Here is a 25,376-nt window from a genome sequence, read left to right as displayed (position 1 = left end):
CTTTTCAAATAGTGTCTGGCTTGCAAGTTGTACTAATGTGCCATTGTACAAATGCATCATGTGCCCGACACTCTTCACAACTTAGAGCAGACTTGCCGAACTACAACTCCCATTATCCTCTCCGTTAGCCCTGCTAGCTGGGGCTGGTGGGAGTTGTAGTCCTGCCATTTCTGGAAAGGGCACATGCCCCCCCACCCTTGCAATACTATTACTGTGTTATGACTATTTACTTAAGCCCTCTTGAGTTTAATGGGGTTTTACTCCCAAGTAAGTGTGTACTGCGTAGGATTTCAGTTTTAAACTCCACAGGCCGTACAACAATCCTGCATGGTTGGTGGGTATATCTTGTAAGCTGTTCAAAATGCTGCAGGCAATATAGTGCTTTGCCCGAGGCCTCCTAGTAGAATTGCTAGCTGACCGTAAAAAATAGTGTAGATTACTCCTGTGCCTTTAACATCCCTTTGATCTACAGAGACCAGCAGGCGAAGCTTCCCACCAGGTGGAGATCAATATTGCTTGCCAGCTGCTGCAAATTGGATCACAATTAAAGGCACAGGGCTTGGTTCAAAAGTTGACAACCCTGCCAGCCAGAGTGGTTATGGGCAGTGGTGAGGTTTAGATCAGGGACTTGCTCATTCTGAACTCTGTTCCAGCCAGTATCAGCTATGTTTTAAAAGTTTGAAGATAAAAACTAGAATGTGTGTCACTGGAAATTGGAGTAACGCACCATTTTCTGTTTAAATGGGTTGTGGGTGCTGCCGATGTGTACCGTTATCCAGGGAGCTGTACTGAAACCAAAGCTATAGTTGGAAAGACCTCAAAGAGAGGCAGAATCCTGAAAAGAGAAATGAATGTGATGACAGCCTTTCCTAGTGAACCTCTGCTAGATCTAAACCACTGTTAAAATGAGGAAGATAGTATTTTAAGCAGTGGATTCGGACCTCTTAAAATGTGTGTATGCTTCTTGGGTGACGGTGGTATTTGGTTCTCATGTTCTGGATTACGCTTCTGCAAATAACATGTAGCAGTTCATTCTGTTGTAGAGTCGGGGTTTGATTTACTCCTGACCTCCATCCTCCCAAGTCTATAATACCTCACTCCTTTACTTCATTACAGTTAGTGGCGGTGGTTTGCTCTAAGTATTTGTGTGTGTATATGCCCAAACTGAAAGCAATTTCAGACAGGATCCTTAGTTATTTGTCTCAGATTTCTGTGCTGAGCTCAAGTTACCCTCTTATTCATTTGCATGATACTTTGTAAGATTGGACATACCATGTTGTTTGATTTGTGAATGGAGGCCCTTCTGGTTATACCATCACCAAGAAAAGCCTGCCAGTTTAGGACTTGGGGAAAGGCCTTCTCCGTAGTGGCACCCCAGTTTTGGATCACCCTTTCCTCTTAGGTCAATCTGGTGCCAACACTGAGCCATCGTTCATTGCTAGCTGAAAACCCCTGTCTTAATTCAGGCCTTTTGTCTTAGGTGCATTGGACCATGGAGGTGGTGTGGGGATATTTATGTACTAAATTGCAGTTGTTTTTTTAAAAAATGATTTTTTTAATTTTAAAAAATTGGTTTGAAGTGATTTTTATCGTTGTGAGGTCATTTTAATGATGAAGGATAGGATATAAATGCTGGAAAGGAAACTAACTTTGTAACTTTTTAAATACTTTGTAAACCACTTAGAAGCCTGTTTTGGCATTAAGCAGTGTGCAAATAAATAAGAAAGAACACTGCACCCTTTTGCTGAAGTGCACACATTTTTTATCCAAAGGTCAGCAGCGTGTGCTTTGATTCCTTTCCTTTTTCTTTTCTGATATCTTTCAGTGACCTTCGTGGAGCTTTATGAGTTTTCATTTTTTTAAAAGGAAAGCTGAGCTAACAGCTATATTGTATGGGAGCAATTGCATGGAAAAAGGCACAATCAGTGAAAATGTTTTATATGCCCTTGAACAAGAACATGGTAATGAGCCAATGCTTACCACCTTCCTTGGCTTGATGAGGTTTCTACCTCTCCCTGTTGTCCCCCCCCCCGCCCCCACTTAGATTTTTGATTTCTCTTCCAACCCCTCTGCTCATTTCTTCCAAATACTTGAATATTCTTCATATAGTAACCAAGGAAATTGGCAAGGCCAGCAACATCCAGCGCTCATAATCCTCTTTCCTTGGCAGAACTCCCTGCCTTGGAAAGGGGGAGAGGGAACAGATTTCTTGCTATTGAGGAAACCGGCGCTCCATGTCTTTGTCCTAGTCTTCTCTCAAATAAATTAGGCTTCCAGAAGGTTAGAATCTAACCTTCAGACTGTTAACTTGCCTTGGAAGTATATTGGGCGGCCTACCGAACAGTTATTTCTGCCAGCAGTAAATCTTGACTGAGTGGACATTTGGATTCTTTTGTGGATGCAGATTGAAGAGTATTGTAGCCTAGAAACTGCACATAAGGAATTGCTTACAGACCTTTGGTAGTAAAGACTTTTTTTTTTTAAACGCAGCACTGAAGCGACTTTGATGAATTATGTGTAAATGTGGGTTCTGAGTTTTTCTGTAATATCCCACAAACTAAACTTGATACACAGATGCCCGAGGTCTAGACAGCTTTTCTTCCTGCAAGTTGTGCACTGCATTTGAATCTCCTCTGCCATTTCGTGTGTGTGTGTGTGTGTGTGTGTGTGTGTGTGTGTTGTTAGATGCATGAGTTTTAAAAATTGCTTTAAAGATAGGATGGAAAATGCTTGGGCTGCTGCTTTGAAGTGTTTTAAAGAGGTACACATGATGTGGCATTCCGCAACAGAGGCAACACTTCTGTGTTTGCAAATGTTACACCGCATGGTGTCATATCAGTGTGCTGAAACAGAGGGCAATGGGTGGAAACATGCATCGTCATATCCCTTTGGAGGGCCCTTGCAGCAAAGGGCAGTGATCGGCAACAAAAGTGTGAGCAGAACAACTTCCCCTCCTCACCCTGCATGTGCTCCAAAGAGTTGGTAGGGGAACCCCCAGCACAGATTTGGGGGACAGAGGGGGAGGAGAAATCCCCTTCCGCATCAGAGTTGTTCCGCTTTCACAAAGTGATGCATTGAATGCAATCTCTTGTGTTCTCTTCTCGTACGCACCCTTTCGTAATAACAGGCATTTTTGCTAATATAAAAACAAATCTCTTTCAAATCAGAACCAGTGAAGGCAGTGAAGGTCCTGTGTGAGTGCCTGGAGGCGGTTGGAGGATGGATGGCAGCTAACAGATTGAGGTTGAATCCTGACAAGACAGAAGTACTGTTTTTGAGGGACAGGAGGCGGGCAGGTGTGGGGAACTCCCTGGTCCTGAATGGGGTAACTGTGCCCCTGAAGAACCAGGTGTGCAGCCTGGGAGTCATTTTGGACTCACAGCTGTCCATGGAGGCACAGGTCAATTCTGTATCCAGGGCAGCTGTTTACCAGCTCCATCTGGTACGCAGGCTGAGACCCTATCTGCCCGCGGACTGTCTCGCCAGAGTGGTGCATGCTCTGGTTATCTCCCGCTTGGACTAATGCAAAGCGCTTTATGTGGGGCTACCTTTGAAGGTGACCCAGAAACTACAACTAATCCAGAATGTGGCAGCTAGACTGGTGACTGGGAGTGGCCGCCGAGACCACATAACACCGGTCTTGAAAGACCTACACTGGCTCCCAGTACATTTTCGAGCACAATTCAAAGTGTTGGTGCTGACCTTTAAAGCCCTAAATGGCCTTGGTCAAGTATACCTGGAGGAGCGTCTCCACCCCATCGTTCTGCCCAGACACTGAGGTCCAGTACCAAGGGCCTTCTGGCGGTTCCCTCCCTGAGAGAGAACCAGGCAGAGGGCCTTCTTGGTAGTGGCACCCGCCCTGTGGAACGCCCTCCCACCAGACTTTTAGAAGACATCTGAAGGCAGCCCTTTTTACGGAAGCTTTAAATGTTTGACGGACTATTGTATTTTAATCTTTTGATGGAAGCCACCCAGAGTGGTTTGGGAAACCCAGCCAGATGGGCGGTGTATAAATAATAAATTAGTACTATTATATAAAGTTTTAGAAAGTTGGTAAAGGGTGAAGTGATATTTAGACATTCTTAAAACAATGCTTTCATAATTGAATACCTCCAAGCTAGAACATCTGAGCCCACCTTACATACTGGGTCACGTCATTGGTATTATCCTGCACAATATTATCTGGAGCAGGGCTTGCCAACGTGGTTTCCATGTGTGTAGCCCACAGAGGTCTTCCACAGGGGCTACAGGCTTCCCCTTGCTCATCCCTTCTCCTGATGAAATTAGGTTTGAAAGAAACATTCTATTGTAACCTGTAGAATAGGGTGCCATGTGTGGGTGAAGGGGGCCCGTAACAGTTTCTACAGTTTGCAAATGTGCCCACGGGCCCCCAGACGTTGGCAGCCCCTGATCTAGTCTGACTCGCAGTAGCTCCAGAGGAACTTAAGCAAAGGACTTCCTCAGTACTTCCCATCAGGGAGAAATGCCAAAGGGGGTTGCCTCTGTGCACACCTGTGGTCCCAACTTTTCCATGTTACACGTGCTTTAAATCATCGACAACCTATATTCAGGGCTTTTTTCCCTGCCGGAACTCAGTTCCAGCACATCTTAGGTGGGTGCCGATGCCATTACAAGAGAACAAGGAAGTTGTTCACGGTGAGTTCCAGCAACTCTTTTTCTAGAAAAATAGCCCTGCCTATATTTATGTATCTGTTGGATGTCTCCCCCCCCCAAGTTATATCTACAGACGGTTCTTAAACCGGAAGTAATTGCATCAAATATCGCACACAGAGCAATTCTTACAGAGGAAGGTTCTCCCCATGCTGCAAGCATAAAACAAAATCACCTGCTAATGAAACCAGCATTTTCACATTTTACACGTCTGTGTGTATCAGCTAATCTTCTTTTGTCTTTTTAACAGGTAATCAAAATATATAGTGAGGATGACTCTAGCAGAGCTTTGGAAGTACCAAGTGATATAACAGCCAGAGATCTGTGCCAGTTGCTCATACTAAAGAACCATTATGTGGATGATCACAGCTGGACTATGTTTGAACATCTCACTTCCTTAGGTTTAGGTGAGTACTGCTTGCTTCAGAAAGTGTGTCGTTTACAGAGATGTCGCTAGGGGGAGCTCCAGGTCTTTTGTGCTGGGCCTCGGATTGCCTGCTCTTCTTAATCTGCCCTCTTAATATGCTCAGAGACCTAAGTTTGCATTTGTAGGTCACGGGCCTGTGCCTAAAGTATCTAGGAGTCTAGAGCCACTGTTTTGTATGCTGCGCTGGGCGTCACAAACACACAGAAACACTTGCAAGCAATGCAGTACTAAGTAACTGTCCTACCAGTGCAAGGATTTACACTTGTGAAATGGGAGCGCATACCCCCAAATCTTTCGTAGTGGGATGGGGGTGCAGGGAGAGGGCTGAAAGTCCTGCCATGCAAGTGCACTGTTAGGACAGTTCATAGAACAGTAGAGTTGGATGGGACCCTGAGGATCATCTAGTCCAACCCCCTGCAGTGCAGGAATATGCAACTGCCCCATGCGGGGATCGAACCTGCAACCTTGGCATTATCAGCACCACCCTCTAACCAAACTATCCAGTTGCTTAGCACTGCATTGGATAGAAGCCTAACTATCATCCTATCTGGTGCTTCTTTTTTAAAGAAAAATAGGTGCCAGTATTCACCATGAAGTTACAGTAAGTGCCACAATATTAACCAGTGCTTTTCTTCTAGGAAAAAAAGGTTCCCGTGCTGCGTACCCTTGAGTACCCCCAGAAAAAAGGCACCAATTCTATCCTATCGGGGGGGGGGAGGCATTGTCTTCCACAGTAGGATAAGAATGCCCAACTCATCCAAATATTTCCAGAGGTGTTTTTTTTTGGGGGGGGGTGTATTTTTTCAAATAAAAAAACAACAGACTCCTAAATCTGTAAACTTGCATCCTTCATTGCACATACATCAGCCCCGCTGCACAGAAAGCCAAAAATATTGCTGCAAGGACATTGTTGGCTGTGCTGCAGTTACAGTAGTGATAGCCTACTGCATATTTCAGTGTGGATAGTGAATGCCTTGTCTTCTAAATTACATTTTGTTCCACTGAAGGAGACTTGTCGGCATCCTCTTACAGGGCCATAAATTACCCTGCTGAGATTTGATTTAAAGTCCACTAAAGCAATCGTGGGGAATTCAGAACTGCGGCTGTTGAACTTCTGAAAGCCCAGATCAAACCGTGCTATGCCAGCAGCGTTTGAGCTGTGCGGTTCTGAAGCTGTGTTGAATTAAGTAATAAGCGTGAAAGATAGAACTTTTACAGCTTGTGCTACATTAGCAATGCTTGCCCGGGCGTATTGCAGCCGCAGCTTGTCGTTAGTATAATCGCTTATGAGCGGTAAGATAAGTACAGATTTTAGGTGCCCAGTAAGCCTCAGATCTAATGCTGGCTTTAAGCACTTTCACGTATTGCACATTCTTTAAAAACGCGCAAGGGGAACCTGCAGTAACAGACAGGAAAAGAGGGAATAATATTCACCCCAGAGGTAGAACGAAAGATCATGCCCATCATTGGAGGTCTGGTGGGGGCAGAGAAGCCTGGCTCATGGTCCTTTTTGGCTGTGATGTCAAATTGACGAGGGCTCAGTTCTGTGCATACAGAGGTGGATTTAGGTACAACCAAGGAGAGCACCTTTTCAAAGTCTGGTAAGCACTTGCCCAGCTCTGTGAAGGGGGCATGAGGGCTCTGCCAGGGTCCTAGAGTCCTTCCTCCTTCCCAGAGCCAGGCAAGCGCTTACGGGGCTTTGGGAAGGAGTTGGGAGGGCTCTAGCACCCTGGCGGAGACTTGTGCCTCCTTCCTAAAGCCTGCAGGCTTAAGGACACCCCATAAAATCTTGGCCTCGCACAGGGGTTCCCCCATTCATGGAATTGCAGTGGTGCCTTGGTTTACAAACTTGATCCTTAAACCAAAGCGTTCTTAAACCAAGGCGTGCTTTTCCATAGCAGTGGGGGACTCCATTTACAAATAGAACACAACCCAAGGCAAAGTTCACAAACCAAAACACCTACTTCCGGGTTTGCAGCGTTCTTAATCCAAGTTGTTCATAAACTAAGCTGTTCTTAAACCAAGGTACCACTGTATAGAGGGACGCGGGTGGCGCTGTGGGTTAAACCACAGAGCCTAGGACTTGCCTGTCAGAAGGTCAGTGGTTCGAATCCCTGCGATGGGGTGAGCTCTCGTTGCTCAGTCCCTGCTCCTGCCAACCTAGCAGTTCGAAAGCAATGTGCAAGTAGATAAATAGGTACCACTCCGGTGGGAAGGTAAACAGCGTTTCCGTGCACTGCTCTGGTTCGCCAGAAGTGGCTTAGTCATGCTGGCCACATGAACCGGAAGCTGTACGCCGGCTCCCTCGGCCAGTAAAGCAAGATGAGCACCGCAACCCCAGAGTCGTTCACGACTGGATCTAATGGTCAGGGGTCCCTTTACCATTACCTTACCACTATATAGATTTGTAGAGTTGGAAGGGGCCCTGAGGGTCATCCAGTCCAACTCCCTGCAATGCAGGAATCTCAACTAAAGCATCCATGACAGGTGGGGCCAGCGGGTGTTGTAGTTCAGCAACATCTGAAGGGCATTGTGTTGACTACCCCTGCATTACAGAAGTGAAATGTTTCTTTTCAGTAAGAGATGGGAAAAGACGTATTTGTGTTACTTACTAGCTCAGGAATAAATAATTCATGGTAGCTGTGCTCCAAACTCTCTTACGAACAGACCCAGCAGCTGTTCCAGTGGTTCATGAATAAAAGGCCCGAACCTATAAATCATCGCAAATTGAATATGGTGCTTCTATTTACTGCAATAATCACATGTCAGCTTTTGTAATGAGTGTGTGTGTTAAGTGTTTACACACCATGTTAATTATTAGAACATTGCTCTTTCTGGGGTTTTGCAATGTGGTGCCAGCTGCTTTTAACACTCTAATTTGTGCAGCTGTAATATGGCCAACACGAGCCTTCTAAAATCATTTTCGTTGCTGATCATTTTTGGTCTAAATTATTCTTCCCCCCCCCCCGTGTGTGTGTGTGTGTGTGTGTTTGACAAAACATTCCCTTGTAAGTTTTCCAGAGCTTTTACTACATGGTTTCTCTTAACCCGGAGCTCCAAAATTTCTAAGCATCGAAACCTGGCCGCTGAAACACAAATGGAATTCTGGGCAATTTTTCAGCATGCCAGGTAGCTAATTATAGTTTGCATGTTCAAAATCCAACATTTCGAGTATTCAGATTTGACAGATGTTTTGAATATTCGTAGGTTCTTTAACTTTTCAATGCAATTGTCCACACGCTGTGCTGAATCAGAGGATCAGGCTAACTAATCCAGTGTTCCTGCTTTACTGCCTACATGTTTTCTACCCAGTGAAGAGGAAATTGTGAAGCGGGCTCAGTTCAGGCCATGGGTGGTGAAAGATGCCTAGAGTTCTTCACTGGTGCCAGTGGAAGTGCATTTGCCATGGCCAGGAATGGGGAACCTTGTGTTCCCTTCTCAGCAACCTTCCAAGTCCTGCATGCCATTGGTGGCCAGGGGCCTGGTTCAAAAGTGAGCAGAACAATGAATATAAATGCTACCTTTGTGCAGCAGGCTAGATGCAGCTCTCGCTCTCTCTCCCACACCTACCCACCCACCCACCCCTCTCTATCCTCTATTCAAGCATGCAAGAGGCCTTATATGCCTTTAGGTACCAGGCGAAAACCTTCATCCATAAACAAATATCTGAAGGCAGCCCTGTATATGGACATTCTTAATGTTTGATGTTTTCTTGCGTTTTTAATATTCTATTGAGAGCTGCTCAGAGTGGCTGCGGCAACCCAGCCAGATGGGTAGCAAACTAATAATAATAATAATAATAATAATAATAATAATAATAATAATAATAACAACCAGGCCTTGGGCTGATTCAGATCTTATACCCCTTTTAAAATGTCTTTGTGGGAAGGGGGTTACTGGTTTGTTTGGTTTTTGTTGCTGTTGTTGTTTTTATAATGTGTTTTTGTGCTTTTGTATTGCATTTTTTTATGCAGCGAAATGCCCTGAGACCTGCGGGTGAAGGGTGGCATGCGAATTTAATGAAGAAAAGTAAAATAAAAAAATAAGTATTGTGAGAGTTCAAGGGCACGTTGCAGCCAGGGGGAAAGCACCCAATGAAAGTCCCTAGCAGGGTCAAGGAAGGGCTCCATCCTGGGAAGAGGGGATTGTGGCCCCGGGGAGAATTCGAAGGTTTTGGAATTTTGGCATTTGGCCCCTGAGTGTGGGGTTCCTCACCCCTGACTTGCACGACCTGTTCAGTTAGTGAAACATTATGCTACTTCAGGTTGGTGGTAGAGCAACCCCTGGGATTTCTGCACCAGCTTAACTTTGTGTTCTGCTAGTGGAAGCCGCTTTTGGTACTGCTTCTCTTCTCCAGTTCCATGTACGGAAGCTGGTCAGATGGGCAGTTGAATCTTATTTTCACAGCAGCCTCTTCCATTGTGCCTCAGGGCAACAGGCTAGCTTAGGGGGCTTAGGGGAAGAACCTGCAGAGCTCACAGCTGTGTCCTCCAGGGCCTTCCTGCCACCGCTGCTCCTTGTCACCCGCAATCTGCTGCCTGAGGCAGCTTCCTCACTCTGCCTAATGGCAGGGCCGGCAGTGGATGGGAGTTTCAGGACTGCTATAAATCTAAACTGTTAAATTTGCACAGTACAGGAATGTTTCATTTTTATACTGTAACCCGCCTTGCGATCTTTGGATAAAGGGTGGCATATAAATAGATTAAATAAATAAAGGGAAGGAGGAAAATATTGACGGTGTTTTAAACAACATCACTGCTGCCTGTGTGAAGGCTTTGAGAGAGAGAGAGAGAGAGAGAGAGAGAGAGAGAGAGAGAGGGAGAGGGGTTAATACTTTCTTTTGCATGTATGTGTGGAACATTGATATGCCCACTAGGTGTCGCTGTTGTTTATAACTTACAGATACTTTACTAACTTTTAGCAAGGGACTCAAGTGCAGAATTTCAGTAATTTGTGGTTTCTACTGGCATTGGTTGTTTTTTAGTTTTTTGAATTAGTTGAAGGCTGAAATGGTAAAACTGAAGTTAACCATGTGTTTCATACTGGTCCAGGAGTTTGGCCATCATAACTCCCTTTAATATATTACAGGATTGTTGTTGTTGTTGATTAGTATATTGCCCTTCATCCGAAGGTTCACAGCATAAAAATGTGGAAGGAAAGAACTATGTATGCCATTTTGAGGTCCTTGGGGGAGGTGGCATATAAATTCAACAAACCAGACCACAAGGGAGCATTCATTCAAAATATCACACCAAATGAACACATTTCTAACCCCCACCTTTCTCATTTTATTGCTGCTACGGGTTCCCCTCCCCAAACCATAGCTTCTTCTCAATTGAGGTTCTCCCCAAACAGATGTGCGGAGAGTGTGGGGCTTATGTATTGGGAAGCAATATAACTACCCCCTGCCTAATTGCATCGTTAATCTTCCCTAAACCTCGCCCACGGGAATCCCAAATGGGGAAAACGCCACTCCACGAGACCTTGTGCTTTTTAAAAACAAGACTATAAACATGCTTGACCAGAGCCATTGATGCAAGAAACAAAAATAAATGGATTAGATACGAGTTGGGTATAAGAGAGCAGATTGAGGGAATAACTACAGACAGCGCTATGCTGGAATCTGCCCTCCAGTTTCTCAGATGTCTTCTTCCCCTTCAAGAGAGGCTTCCATTTTTCTGCGTTCTCAGAGGGTACTTCTTTAGAATTTCTGTGGGTGTGCATTTTCAGCTTTCCCAATTATTCCAGGGTGGGCAAGAGGGGTATATGTGTTTTTTACTTTTGGGCAAATCTTTCCCCAGCGCTCTGGGGGGGCCTTCTGGAAGCTTGTGGGCACCGGTCACAAAATGGCTGCCATGGGGCCATGCCATAGCACAAAATGGCTGCCACATCTAAAAGAGCAGGGAAGGAACCAGGACCACAAAATGGTGCAGGCATCCCTTTCCCTCACTTTCCCCTCAGTTGGGTAGGGATGGAAGACCACCAGCACACTTGCTCACAAAGAGAAGCCCTTTCCACATTTCCTCTGTTCTAGAGAAATGTAGGGGGACGTGTTCTGTATAGGAGAGATCAAGCCAGATCAGACAGGAACTGAGCAAGAAGAGCACAAGTCTCTTTGTGCATTGTGGGGATGTTTACTGAAACTTCTTGTGGGCCCCACAGAAGGGACTGGTGGGCACAGAGGAGCCCATGGAGTCTATTGCCAAGCAACAGTGCAGGTTATCCGAAGAGCTTCTAGAATTTTCTTTCAAGATGTGGCTTTCAAAAGAAGTACGGTTTGGCATCTCTTGGGCTTTGTTCCAGAGGCAGAATTTGATGGAACTAGCTTCGGTTGTGATAAACGCGATGAAACACCCCATTAGAAACATATGGCATAGAATAGGTAAAGGTACCCCTGCCCGTACGGGCCAGTCTTGACAGACTCTGGGGTTTGTGCGCCCATCTCACTCAAGAGGCCGGGGGCCAGCGCTGTCCGGAGACACTTCCGGGTCACGTGGCCAGCGTGACATCGCTGCTCTGGCGAGCCAGAGCCGCACACGGAAACGCCGTTTACCTTCCCGCTAGTAAGCGGTACCTATTTATCTACTTGCACCCGAGGGTGCTTTGGAACTGCTAGGTTGGCAGGCGCTGGGACCGAACAACGGGAGCGCACCCCGCTGCGGGGATTTGAACCGCCGACCTTTCGATCGGCAAGCCCTAGGCGCTGAGGCTTTTACCCACAGCGCCACCCGCGTCCCTCTATGGCATAGAATAGGCTTGCACAAAACTTGAGGCCGTGCAGTGAATGCAGCCTGCTAACTATGCATTGCGGCCTGCATTTCTCTGTTCTTCTTCCCTGCAGGCAGCAAAGAATGGGAGTTTTCACGAGTCCCTGGTAGACCACCATATACAACTGCATTTAACTTGATAGGCCATTAATGTATAGACCTGGCTTGGGCTCTGTACCATTAATTCTTTCTGATGTTCTATCACTCTTCTTTATTCTGGCAGTTTTGTTAATTGATTGAAAAGCATTTTGAAGTATTGGTTGACCAAGAATGCTGTTGTAATTTTGTAAATTTGATGTAGCTTTTGTAGAATATGGAAAATTGCTCAAACCATGTTGTAGATATCATCTCTCATTCCAAGGTGGTGATGATGACTGTTCATTTAAATAATCCATAATGCAATCAACTAAAGGGTTAATATATTCTCTTGAATATATTCAACATTTTTTTAAAAAAAAAATACAACCCAAAAACTTTCTGCACCTTCCAAACCTGCAAATGGTGGCATTTTCATAAATGTCACTTTGACATCCATGTAACCACACTTAAATGTCAGACCAGTTTGAAAGCTTTCTTTAAAGTCTTTAAATAAGCATATTTTGAGACATGGCTCAGTCTTCAGTGTGGTTTTTCAATCTCTCTGCTGCCATAAAAATTAAATGTATCTTTTGCAGCAAAGTGGCCTTCGTTATGTCAGGTTGATATCTACCAGTGTGAATTTATTTGAGCAAGTGTATGACAGGAGATGCGTGTGTCCTGCATAGCGACTGGCCTCGTTAACAAGACTATGGATTTGGTGCATCTCATTTTTAGATTTTCTCATTGTGGAAGGTTTGCTTGGTTTACTCAGTGAGGAAGTGGGGGGGGGTAAAAGTATTAAATGAGTAGTAGCTGGAGCCAGACTTGCCAAAGGACAGTCTTCCATTACCCGTGTTGAAGAAAAATTCAACAGCCTGCCTGGTCAGCATCTGTATGTGGAATGGACCAGGGCTGCCATCTTGTTTTTTGCCTCAGGCAACAAAATGGGGCAGCCCTGGTCATAGTTAGATGAATATAATACATAGAGTGTCAGACATCTTTCACTGAGCCAAACTACTCACATTGTCATACCCTTGGGGACATATTCATGCCAGCCCAGATGCAGGAACCAGCCTGTTTGTCCCTGCTTTCACCTTCCTTCCTTCCTTCCTTCCTTCCTTCCTTCCTTCCTTCCTTGTCATTCATTTCTTTCTTGCCTTTCAGCCCTTTTCGAAAGTTTCACAACAGCTACTGTAGTATCATCATCTTGAGTGACTTATACAAATTCTTGCATTTTACCACTGGAGGTGAATTAATTTAGGAGAATTGCTAGGATTTATGTTTCTTTTATTACCCAGAGAGAATAATTGAAGACCATGAAATGATGATTGAAATCCAGTCAAGATGGGGAATTGAAGAAGGCAATAGATTTTATTTTAGAAAAAATTATGCCAAATACGAGTTCTTCAAAAACCCCGAGGTAAGTCATGACTGTATATTGATTTGATTCAATTACTAATCCTTAATATTTAGGGTGGCTAGTCATCAGTTATGGCACCCAGTTAAAACCGGACTATTGCCAAGAAATGTAATTAACTTTACCATTGCATACACACATACACCCACACCCTGATAACATGGATATAATTCTAGGCACTGAGGGTCAGCTGAAACAAGTTTCTGCCAAATACCTAACAAGGCAACACAGCATTATTAGAATAAGTTGAAGAAGTGGCAGGGCGTTTGGGCTCTGTTGAATTCCTTTATCTTACTTATTGCTGCCGCTGCTCAAACAGAGTATAGCAGACTTGCAAATAGTTCTGCAAAGCTGTTCCCATTAGTACTAGCCCATGCCACTGCCTGGGTGGCCACATGAATGTTGCCCCACCCCCATATTCAGACATCTCCCCACTTACGTGGGGGCTGCGTTCACAGGTACTGCATATATATGTGAAATTGTGTATTGTGGGGAACACACTCTTAAGAAGCCTGTAAATCTCTGGAAACCCTTGAAAGTGTTGCAAAGGTTGCTGGGATTGCTAGCTGTTTTCCCACTCTTTTTGTGCCATTTCTGCCATTTCCCCACTCTTTCCAGTCTGTTTCACGCCTTCCCCCCAGTTTAAATTGATTTGTTAAATTATTTCCTGGTGCCATGCATAAACGTGGTTGCAAGCATAAGTGGAGAGACACCTGTACATTCTACCTGAACGTGGCAGCTTTAGATATCTCTTTGAGAGAGAACCCTGATTACATAGGGCTCAACAAATCCACCCAAGTACTAATCCTCTTGATGTTCTGAATGCTGTGGAAGACCCTCCGTTTATTATCAGGAGTAAAGCATTAAGAACACTGGGTGTTGCCTTTAGTCGGATTATTTCTCTATCTATCACTATTATCATTCATTTCATTTCTATAGCACTTTATAGATTTAAAATCTCAGAGCAGTTTAGAACACATTAAAATATCAAATAAAACAATCCAGATAAAAACATTACTGAAGAAACTCAAATATAAAGTGTAGCCCAGTTTTGTCTACTCTGGTTGTAACCACTGGTTCAGAGCCCAGGCAACTCTCTCTATTTGATCCTTTTAACTGGACCTGCCAGGAATGGAACCTGGGTCTTTCCGCATTCAAAGCATGTGATCTCCCACTGAGCTTTGGTTCTTCAGCATATAAGCAGATGCTGCAAGGCCTTGTTTTCAGGCAAGGGCAACTACTGTTGTTCTTATTTTACAAGAGGGCTCATAAACAGGGTATAAAGGAAATGAAATCTAGGCCTTCTAACTAAATGTGGTGTGCATCTGTGAATGTTTCCTGAACCCTTCTAGTACTTTTGTTTTTTCTTTAATAGACTTTCTTCCCTGCACACCTGATATCCCTCTCAAATGAGATCAATGGAGCCATGAGCCACACGCAAATACTGCAGGTGAGATGTTGATGTTTTAAAAATGGGACCGCTCAGCTGAGTGTGTCTGAAAATCTCAAGCATTGCCTTTGTTTGACAGAACAATAGGGCTGGCATGGCCCGGCACTGTTAAGAACGGCATGGTCCCTACCTATTCCCCAAATTTAAGTGCTTTATAAAACAAACCTCCTTCTTCACCCTCACATTCTGTTCTACAGGGAGTTCTGGTTTAAGGATAGCCAGTGATGGCTTGTGCTCATTAGAAATGTTAAGACAGAAATCTAGGTGACCATCAGTGAATGGTATCTTCTAACTTTCTCCTCATCCTCTTTCCAGCTATAAGGGGCAACACTGAAACTAAGGAGGAGGAGGGAGCTGACATGTAGTACCGGTGGCATCGTGTGTGGGGGCACAAGGGCTGTTAGGGTGTGCATGCTTGCATCGCTGGGCTCTGTTGAAAATGGCTTCTCCATGTGAACCAGGAAGTGACCTCTCCAGACAACGGAACGACTATTTCCTTATCTCTGTGGCTGCGATCTCTTCTTGGATGACACGGATGCCATTAGACAGTTGAGCGTGCATGTGTACTCCATCCATTTCCCTCCCACTCCCCTCTGTGCAGCCCTGGGCACTGGTAACCCACGCTATGCCACTGGGTAGTACCGCCCTCAGGACTGGTCTAAGTAAGGAGGCAGGCAGGTGTGGGCAGGCTGAGGTTGGTGGGGCAGTGCCCCATTCAGTCTTAACGGACCAGCCTCCACTGAATAGTTTTCACATTATTTCACCACTAGAAGTCATTTGAATAAGATAGCCTGTTCCATGTGCCTGGCAATCTGATTGTTCTCATAGGTGGGCTCCCAGACAGGAGTTGTGAAACAGGTTATTAGATACATACAGACTTGGTTTCTTAGAAAATATATTTTTTTAAAAAGTTATTACTTCTGTTAGCATCAGTTATTTTACATGCTAAAGAGCGGGGGTGGGGACGCGGAAAAAGATGTATAGTGGTACCTTGGTTTTCGAACTTAATCCATTCCGGGAGTCCGTTCAACTTCCGAAACCGTTCAAAAACTAAGGCACAGCTTCCAGTTGGCTGCAGGAACTTCCTGCACTCAAGTGGAAGCCACGTTGGACATTCAGCTTCCGAAAAACATCCACAAACCAGAACACTCACTTCAGGGTTTGTGGCGTTCGGGAGCCGATTTGTTCGACGACTAAGCCGTTTGGGAACCAAGGTACCACTGTATTTTTTGCTGTGAAGATCGGGTCTGCGTTGGCAAATGTAAGGTTGGCAAATGTTAGAGCTCAGTAAAACAAGTAAAATAAGAACAATAGCAAAAGCCCTGCTCTGCTGAATCAGAACAAAGGCCCAGCTGCTCCAGCATCCTATTCTCACAGTGGCCAACATGAAGCCTCTGAGAAGTCCACCAGCAGGACCTGAACAAAACTTTCCCCAGTTGTGACTCCCAGCTACTGGAATGCAGTGGCATGAACTTCACTGGCAAGGCTAGTGGCCAAATAACAGCAGGCTACCATATCCTTAGGGACACAGGTGGCGCTGTGGGTTATAAACCACAGAGCCTAGGACTTGCCAGTCAGAAGGTCAGCGGTTCGAATCCCCACGACGGGGTGAGCTACCGTTGCTCGGTCCCAGCTCCTGCCAACCTAGCAGTTTGAAAGCACGTCAAAGTGCAAGTAGATAAATAGGTACCACTCCGACGGGAAGGTAAACGGCGTTTCCGTGTGCTGCTCTGGTTCGCCAGAAACAGCTTAGTCATGCTGGCCACATGACCCGGAAGCTGTACCCTCGGCCAATAAAGCGAGATGAGCGCCGCAACCCCAGAGTTGTTTGCAACTGGACCTAATGGTCAGGGGTCCCTTTACCTTTACCTTTTTACCATATCCTTAGTAACATTAGCAGCGTGCAAAGTGTTTTCAGAGTGTGTGGAAGCTCTGAGGTCCTTTCGCGAAAAGCTTAGCAATATAGGAAACCAAATAACGTGTTCCATTTAGCAGCTGAATTCCCACAGGCTTCTGAGAACTCACACTCCTCACCTGTCAGCGCAGTCCGAAGCTCCTCCAGAGCTCCCACATATGCACAGGAAGGAGTAGCTGGATAAAGGTCTGTTCCTGTGGGATTCAAAGTGGTATTTTTTCCCCTTTCAGATGTTTTTAAGTTCCAGTACGTATCCTGAAATTCACAGTTATTTACATGCTAAAGAGCAAGGGAAAAAAACCTGGAAAAGGATGTACTTTTTGCTGCGAAGATCGGGTCTGTATTTTTCCACTAAGGGGACGTCAAAGGTAAGGTTGGCAAATGGTAGAGCTCAGTCAGTATGCATCATATTCTCTCCACAGTAAGGGATAGTTTTGTACTCCTTAAGGCCTCTTGAAAAAGCCAAGCTCCCCCTCCCTCAGGTTTTGTTGATGATGCTGAAAAGTGAAGAAGACATTTATGGTGCAGGCAGGCATGGAACGGGCTAGGGGTTTTCGTTTGTTAATATTCGAATAAATGAAAGTGGTTTTTATAACTTGCAAAGTGAATTTTTAGCATGTCTTTTTTAAATAGGCAGCTAAACAACTGTAGGGCACTTAGTTGGTGAAGGCTAGCATAGGCATTACAATGGTTTTGGCTGTAAGTTGCTCTGAGTTGCCTTTGGCAAAAGAAAGCAACTAATAAATTAACAAGGGATAATAATAAATGGGTGTTGATCGATTTTTTTTCACTTCAGAAAAGTAAGTTGTTGCACCTTACATTGAAACACCTTTCTTTTATTATTTAGATGCTGACTTGGGGAATTATAAAGAACGGTCTCCCCCCCTTTTTTTGGTGTAAACAATTTAAGATGTCCGTAATAGTTTTATATTGCTCTTCCTTTTAGGAGCCAAGGCACCTGCAGCTTTTCAGTGAATTCAGCAGTAGTGACATATATGTGTCTTTGACAGGCAAAAAGATATCTGGAGTGCCAGTCAGCTATGGGTTCTGCTTTAAGGTAAATGCCTAACCATTTTGATAATAAATAAAACATATTTTTTTGTGGGGAGGGGGAGGATTTATTTTACTTCCGTTAAAAATTGGCACCAGGAAAAATAATATTGAAATTAAATTAATTTTTTTAAAAAAATGAAATTTTGATTATGAAATGGGAGAATTAGTGGCCTTTATTTCAACAGGTATTGTCTTCAAGATATGAATTAATGCTAAAACAATATGCTGTGGCCTTCTAGCCTCAGAAAGCAGGAGGAGCCAGAGACCTGAAACAACTTTATGCAGAAAGTGAACAAAATAGGACCTGCTGGGTGACAGCAATTCGGTTGCTTAAGGTAAATGTCCTCTTCTCCTATTAATTGCCTTCGCCAATTATTTCTGTATACAAAATGCCTCGTTCCTCTTTTACAGCCTCTGGGTAAAAATGGTATTTTCAATCTCCTTAAGCTCTGTGTTTTCTGTTTTTACATACATACTTCTATACCCCACACTTGCCATCATAAATTTTTTGTTTCCAGTGTAGTAAGAAACAATAAAAATAGAAAATGATCAAGCCTATGTGAATAGAAAGTAAAATAAAAACTTCTCTAAGTTAAAAAGAGTAATCTTAGTGGTTCTTATACCTTATTAGCTGGAAAAATTGTTATTCTGCCCCCTTTTGTGGTTATATATAACTCTTAGTTACCCTTTAATGATTAAAGCATACAGACACGACAAATAAAAAGTTTAGTAATAGTTATTATTAATAAAGGGTCTTGAAAGTAAGACCCTCTAACTTCAGTGGGGCTTGCTCCCTAGGAAATAATTTTAGGATTGCAGGCACACAGGGTTACTTGCCAATACAGGTGAATTTTTATAGTACGACTAAGAGGGAAGTTTAAAAATTATATCACATGCCATGCTAAACAGTCCCCCAATCCCCAGGGGGGAAATTTCCATGGTTTGCAGAGGAAATGGTGAATGGGGCAGATCTGGGGCCATGAACTCTGTTTTGTTCCTGGAAGGGGGGGGGGAGGATCCAAACCTATATGGCTGGCTGCTTTTGGAGGAGAATGCTGGCATAGGTAGACAGCTTTTCTGTTCTTAAATATTTTTAAAAACTCCCTGCAAAGGAGTGTCAACATCCTTATCTTGGAAACAGAAAAGTAGCTACCTACTAATCACTTCAAAGCTTTTTTTTTTTTAAGGGGGCGGGCAGATTATGGAGAGAGGCAAAGTGTGATGGAAATTACCCACTTTCTGGTTGGCACAATTCACCACTGAGTACTTTCCGACTGTTGATCTTGAAATCCACAAGACTGTAATAGCTCTTATCCTTCTTCTTTGTTTGTAGTATGGGATGCAACTTTACCAGAATTACATGCACCCCTATCAAGGTAGAAGTGGGTGCATTTCTCTGAGCACACCTGTGGTAAGTACTTCTCAGCTCATATGAAGCAATACTGAGCCCCAAAACCTGGCCTCCTGCTTTCTCCCAGCCCCCACCCTGCCCCAGTTATCCACTAGGTTTTCCATAGTATTTCCAGAGTATTACATTATGCTGTAATTTGTTCTCAGGGCATCCCATTACCTGCAAAGATTTATTTAGTTCATACTATTTTAATTCATAGTGTTTCTGTCAAAGATGTTAAAACTAACCGTAGCTCCCTGCTCCCCTTACATGAACCATGCACAGGATCATATGGATGAACCTCAGTGAGATGCTTTCGTCCATTTTGATATGTGCCTGTATCTTAGCAGCTGCTGGAAAAAAAGTATTTGGGTTGCTTCTATATAGAGTGCAATGCAAGCTCAACAAAAGGTGGGGAGGACAGTGCCTATATCTCTGAGCTAGACAAGCTTGGGGGGGGGCAAGGCCCACATGTAGTGGTAGGTAAAGGGGGGTACAGTCACACACACACACAAAACCTCACACATGCGTATAAACACGCACACACAAACTTTCCCACCTCTTGCACACACATACAGTGTTTAACCTGCCTCACAGTGCTCCTGATGCCACCAAGATAGTTGTCTGGAGTGATTTTGGCTATACAGTGGTACCTCGGGTTACAGACGCTTCAGGTTACAGACGCTTCAGGTTACAGACTCCACTAACCCAGAAATACTACCTCAGGTTAAGAACTTTGCTTCAGGATGAGAACAGAAATTGCGCAGCGGCAGTGGCAGCGGGAGGCCCCATTAGCTAAAGTGGTACCTCAGGTTAAGAACAGTTTCAGGTTAAGAACAGACCCCCAGAACGAATTAAGTTCTTAACCTGAGGTACCACTGTATGGGGAGCACTGCTGCTGTCGGGAGAGATGTTTAATGTTTCCCAGTGGACAAAAGGTTATTCTCCCTGTGCCGAAATCAGTGGTGCTACCTGGCTGATGATACCCCACGGCACCTAGAGTGACCAAGGGCTACATCTAGCTCATGTGTTGCCCACCTGTGCCCTCTGTGGGCCATCTCTCTATTCACTCAGTTACATGGCTCAGAATAAGCTCTTAGAATCCGTCACGTTCCAGCAAGAGATATGGCAAGACCACTTAGCTGCCAGACATAGATAATTCTTTTTACCACTTTTGCCATCATCCTAATACCATTTAAATAGGTGGTCCTCCTCAGATAGGCGTTTATTTCTTCTTTTGCTTCCCACTGTTGCAGGGGCTGTCAGAAAGTTATCTCGCCCATTTTTATATTAACTACTGTAAAATCTTCCCCGTAGATGTACGAGTAGAATTGTTATGGTGTCAAATAAGCAGAGAGCAGAGTGTAAACCCTCTTATATATATGAAATATCTTTTTTTCTGATCTTGATAACTGGATAATCCCTCAGGACATATTTATTGCAATATATATACAGAACACTTTTGCCTTATTCTTAATATACTTTCCAACTGGCTAATCAATAGATGCAAAGATTATTATTGCTCTGAGAGTGGCTCAGGGAGAAGCCAAATGCTGTTTCTAAAACAGAAAACTGAGGAGATATTGTGAAATGTTTCGGTCAGTAATGTTTTTAAATGGATTTTTTTTCCTTTTTGCAGAGAAGTGTTTCAGAGAATTCTCTAGTGGCCATGGACTTCACAGGACATAAATCCAGAGTGATTGAAAACCCCACAGAAGCCCTTTCAGTTGCAGTGGAAGAAGGATTAGCATGGCGGGTAGAAAAAAAAGTTCATTACAATGTTTTTTTCTGTTGGTTTTTTTCCCTTTCTTTCTTCTGAAATATTTACAATTTTCTTTCTTTCTTCCCACGTAGAAAAAAGGGTGTCTGCGACTTGGTGCTCACAGTAGTCCCAATACTCTGCAGAATGTGTCATCAAATATAGGTATGTACCATTCAGTGAGTCTCATGGAATGCAACACTATTGTTGTACACAAAAATGATCCTAGTAAGAATTTTCCCTCCCTTTCTTCCTGACACTTCAGCCATACACAGTTCACAGCCGTGGTTTCACCATAAGATCTCTAGAGATGAGGCGCACCAACTAATTTTGCGACAAGGACTGGTAGATGGGTAAGAGTTCCAACTATTATTATTATTATTATTATTATTATTATTATTATTATTATATTAAAATTGGACTAACTGTTAACTGTTTGAGCAGTCAAATTGTCCCCACAAGTCGCAATGATAAAACAAAATCAGACATAACAGGCATATGATACGCTAGTGGCTGCCTTGAAAGCATGTACAGGTGGTCCTAAATTTGGTGAGAGAGTTTGTGGCACCAGCTTGGACGTCACTACCTTTCTGGATACAGTCATACCTTGGAAGTCAAATGGAATCTGTTCCGGAACTCTGTTTGACTTCCAAAATGTTTGGAAACCAAAGTGTGGCTTCTGATTGGCTGCAGGAAGCTCCTGCAGCCAATCAGAAGCCGCTCCAGATGTTCGGCTTCCAAAAATCGTTCGAAAACCAGAACACTCACATCAATTGCTCAGGAGCCGATTTGTTCAGGAGCCAAGGCGTTTGAGATCCAAGGTACGACTGTATTTTGTGGTTTCCTAAATTTAGTGTCCTTGATTAGGACACTATACTTCTGTTGATGCAGCCTAGAATAGCAACCCACCCTAACAGAACCACTAAGCCTCTCTTGACATGTTTGGCCCTGCCTCTGCGTTCCCATTATCTTGCTTGGCAAACGGTGGAATTGGGACCACAAAGTTGCTGAGATAACACATCGATCTTGGATATCTGGTGAATGTTTGGTTCGGGTTTTATTCTTTGGCCACTAGATGGTGTGCTGAAATACAGTGATCTTAAGAGAGGTTGAGAATGCATTCATTTATTGCTGTCACTGATTTGCCACTTAAGTAGATAAAATAATGCCTCTTTGCCATGAGCAAGTACTTATTTCTGCCCCTAAACTTTGATGCTTGTTAGGAAAGCTACAAAACTTTAACAACAACTCACTGCTGCCAGATTTTCATACTTGTTTGATACTTGTTTCTTTTCCTTCACCTCCTAGTGTTTTCTTGGTACGGGATAGCCAGAGTAACCCCAAAACCTTTGTGCTGTCACTGAGCCATGGATTGAAAATAAAGCACTTTCAAATTGTACCCGTAAGTATAGCCAGCAAGTTTGTGGACCGGTAGTAAATTTTTTCTTCAATGGTTTTTATACTACTGCCAAAACGGTGGCATGCCTCTTGGTAATTCATTCTGTTTCTAATGGCTAAAACCTGCTGCTTACAGTTTTCTGTGAAATAGTGATGGTTTGAGAATTAAAACCTCTCACACATGAAAATGGAATTCTAATGGAACTCCTTACGATAGTCTCTGCATTTTCTTAAATCCAAATGCAAGTGTGCGTATGTATGTACACAAACACACATTATTTTGAGTGTTATCTAGTTTTAAATTACGGTGTTTTGCACATTTTAATTAATTAATTAATGCAGTATTGTGAGTTTCCTTGTAAGATTTGTTTCCCCCTAAAAGTTAGGATAGAAATCTATTAAATAATACGTGTGTGTGTGTGTGTGTGTGAGAGAGAGAGAGAGAGAGAGAGAGAGAGAGAGAATATGAATGTATTGTATATATGCTCTCTTTCAGATTATAGGTCTGTCGTCCTAGTTTTATTTTTCTCCCCATATGTTTTGAGTGTCCTAGGACTTGGTAGAATCTGTTGAGAGTCAAAAGGCAAGGACAACTTCCTTATATTTTATCAGAAAACGGGGCAGCGTTAGTAAGCAAAAGAGGAATGTTTTAAAAACACAGTGAGTCAGAATGAACACTCAAAAAAGGCAGGTCTTTACCACTATATTAACACAGCAATGCTATAATGCCTGCTTGGAAGTAAGTCCCATTGAAGGCAATGGAGCTTAATTCTAGGTTAAGTACTGTATTTTTCGCCCTATAGGATGCACTTTTCCCCCTCCAAAAATGAAGGGGAAATCTGTGTGCATCCTATGGGGCGAATGCAGGCTTTCATTGAAACTTGGAGAGCGAGAGGGGTCTGTGCGCACTGACCCCTCTCACTCTCCAGGCTTCAGGAAGCTATCAGCAAGCCTGGGGAGCCCGTGGGAGTTCCCGCAGGGCTCCCTAGGCTGCTGCCCGGAGCACGGGGCGCGCTGAAGCTGCGGCTGGGGGGGGATAATTTTTTTTCTTTATTCCCCCCCCAAAAAACTAGGGGCGTCCTATGGGCCGGTGCGTCCTATAGGGCGAAAAATATGGTAGGTATAGTTAAGCAGCCGAGTTCTTCACCATGAAAGGCTAGAATGGGCTACTGGAAAACATTTTTAAAGGGAAGGACACCCACGTGCTTCATTTGCTTTGCCTGATGCTCCTGTTGGGGATGGGGATGGGCGAAATGGAGCTATCCAAGGGACGCAGGCCCAATTTTGCAGATGCTGGAAGTCTGCCCTGTGGCTTTCGAGACTTTGCTCATCCCTCCTAATATATTTTCAGCAATATCAGATCTCTGGATAAGCTTCCCGCATTGTGCCATTCTTCTGCCTGGCATATGCAAGGGCTTCCAGAGTTAAAGCAAAGCGTATTCAAATCTATCTCTTTGTTTTCGGATTTATGGCTTACCTTCTTCCTCAAGGTGAGAAAGGCAAGTAATATTAACCAGTAGAACATCACAAAAACGAAGAAGCAAATCAGTGACAATGGGCAAAAACCTTCAAAGCAATATATATCCCCTTCTTTATTATTTGTCTTAGAACTGCAGCCTTTAAGTGATTAGCTTCCAGTGTTTGTTGAGAAGCTACGGTACATACAGAAAAAGAGGGGCACATCTTCTTGTTGCCTTGGCAACACAAGGGTGTGCTTCCTTCCCCCTGCCCCCCCAAATGGCAAACGTTACTCAGCTTTGCAAGGCCCCCTCCAAACTTTTTGCAACATGAAGATTCAACATCACAGCCTGCAAATGAGGCTCCAGAATGATGGGAGCTGATCTTCAGGTGTTGGAGGATCTAAAGTCCCAATCTATACTTGGTCTTGATGTTCTTAGTGGCAAATGAGTATCCACCTAACCATCATTGCAGAGGCTGGGTGAATGAAATAAGGATTCCAGAGCACAATGGAAATTATTGTTGATGTGGTGTTTCCTCTTCTTGCAGTTGGAAGAGGAAGGCAAGCTGTTTTATACGCTGGATGATGGCCACACCAGATTTTCTGATCTCATTCAACTAGTGGAGTTCTACCAGCTCAATAAAGGCATCTTACCTTGCAAGTTAAAACATTACTGTGCCCGAATTGCATTTTAACCAAAATGTTAACACCTCACCAAAGCCTCGTAGGATAGAAAGGCTGAATGTTCCTTTTGACAAAGAAGTTTTGTAAATGAAGGGAGTAAACAAAAAGCCAGTGAATGTAAATTTCAGCTTGCAAAGGAGGATTTGTATTCACCATAGCAAAACAAAATCCAGTACTTTCGTGTTAGAGTTGGCTAATCAACAGTTGATCTTCCACAAAATGAATCTGAAGCTGAAATTGTAACGCTGCAATCCTAGGGAGTATTTTTCAAGCGCCAATAAATGTCTTTTTCACTAGTTTCCTTTATCCCTTTCAAGGTGTGTCTCATTTTAAGGCAAATCCTTTTTACACAATTATTGTAAAACATAAAAAAGACGCAAGCATGGTGGTGGGGTGCAGTGAGACCAATCGGCATGCCGCACATTTTTTGCACTGTATTTTTGGATTCTGTTTCAAAGTTTGCCAGTTGAATCTTCAACAGATTTGGAAAATGGTGGGAGTAAAGTGAAAAAATTTTGGGCAGTAGACTGGTGCACAGTTTTGTTGTTGTTTTTTCCATGGAGAGATCATGGGTGAACAGAAGCACGCATTTGTGGAAAGGGTGAGGAGTAATGATGTCGTCCAATGATGTTCTTTGTTGGGGCACCCACTGCTGCTGGTGTGAATAATAGTGTCACATGCTGGTACAGTGGTACCTCAGGTTACATACGCTTCAGGTTACATACGCTTCAGGTTACACAGAAATATTACCTTGGGTTAAGTACTTTGCTTCAGGATGAGAACAGAAATCGTTTTCCAGCGGCACGGCAGCAGCAGGAGGCCCCATTAGCTAAAGTGGTGCTTCAGGTTAAGAACAGTTTCAGGTTAAGAATGGGCCTCCAGAATGAATTAAGTACTTAACCTGAGGC

General features: G+C 43.8%; 1 protein-coding gene across 3 annotated transcripts in view; it reads left to right on the top strand.

Moving 5' to 3' along the window:
- Window positions 1-24,764, top strand: part of GRB14 (growth factor receptor bound protein 14) — a 48,120-nt gene extending 23,356 nt beyond the window's left edge. For all 3 annotated transcript variants that reach the window (XM_082236838.1, XM_082236837.1, XM_082236839.1), the window contains 12 exons: window positions 4,922-5,078; window positions 13,242-13,363; window positions 14,736-14,810; window positions 16,956-17,093; window positions 17,672-17,782; window positions 18,018-18,113; window positions 19,112-19,189; window positions 20,808-20,924; window positions 21,023-21,092; window positions 21,193-21,280; window positions 22,236-22,329; window positions 24,333-24,764. In XM_082236838.1, the coding sequence (XP_082092964.1) occupies window positions 4,922-5,078; window positions 13,242-13,363; window positions 14,736-14,810; window positions 16,956-17,093; window positions 17,672-17,782; window positions 18,018-18,113; window positions 19,112-19,189; window positions 20,808-20,924; window positions 21,023-21,092; window positions 21,193-21,280; window positions 22,236-22,329; window positions 24,333-24,479 (1,293 nt within the window). In that variant the 3' untranslated portion in view covers window positions 24,480-24,764. The remainder of the gene's footprint in view (window positions 1-4,921; window positions 5,079-13,241; window positions 13,364-14,735; window positions 14,811-16,955; window positions 17,094-17,671; window positions 17,783-18,017; window positions 18,114-19,111; window positions 19,190-20,807; window positions 20,925-21,022; window positions 21,093-21,192; window positions 21,281-22,235; window positions 22,330-24,332) is intronic.
- Window positions 24,765-25,376: the final 612 nt, after the last annotated feature.

The sequence above is a fragment of the Podarcis vaucheri genome, assembly GCF_965113315.1.
Source record: "Podarcis vaucheri genome assembly, chromosome: 1".
NCBI classification, from domain to species: domain Eukaryota; kingdom Metazoa; phylum Chordata; class Lepidosauria; order Squamata; family Lacertidae; genus Podarcis; species Podarcis vaucheri.
This window is presented reverse-complemented; position numbering and strand designations above follow the sequence as displayed.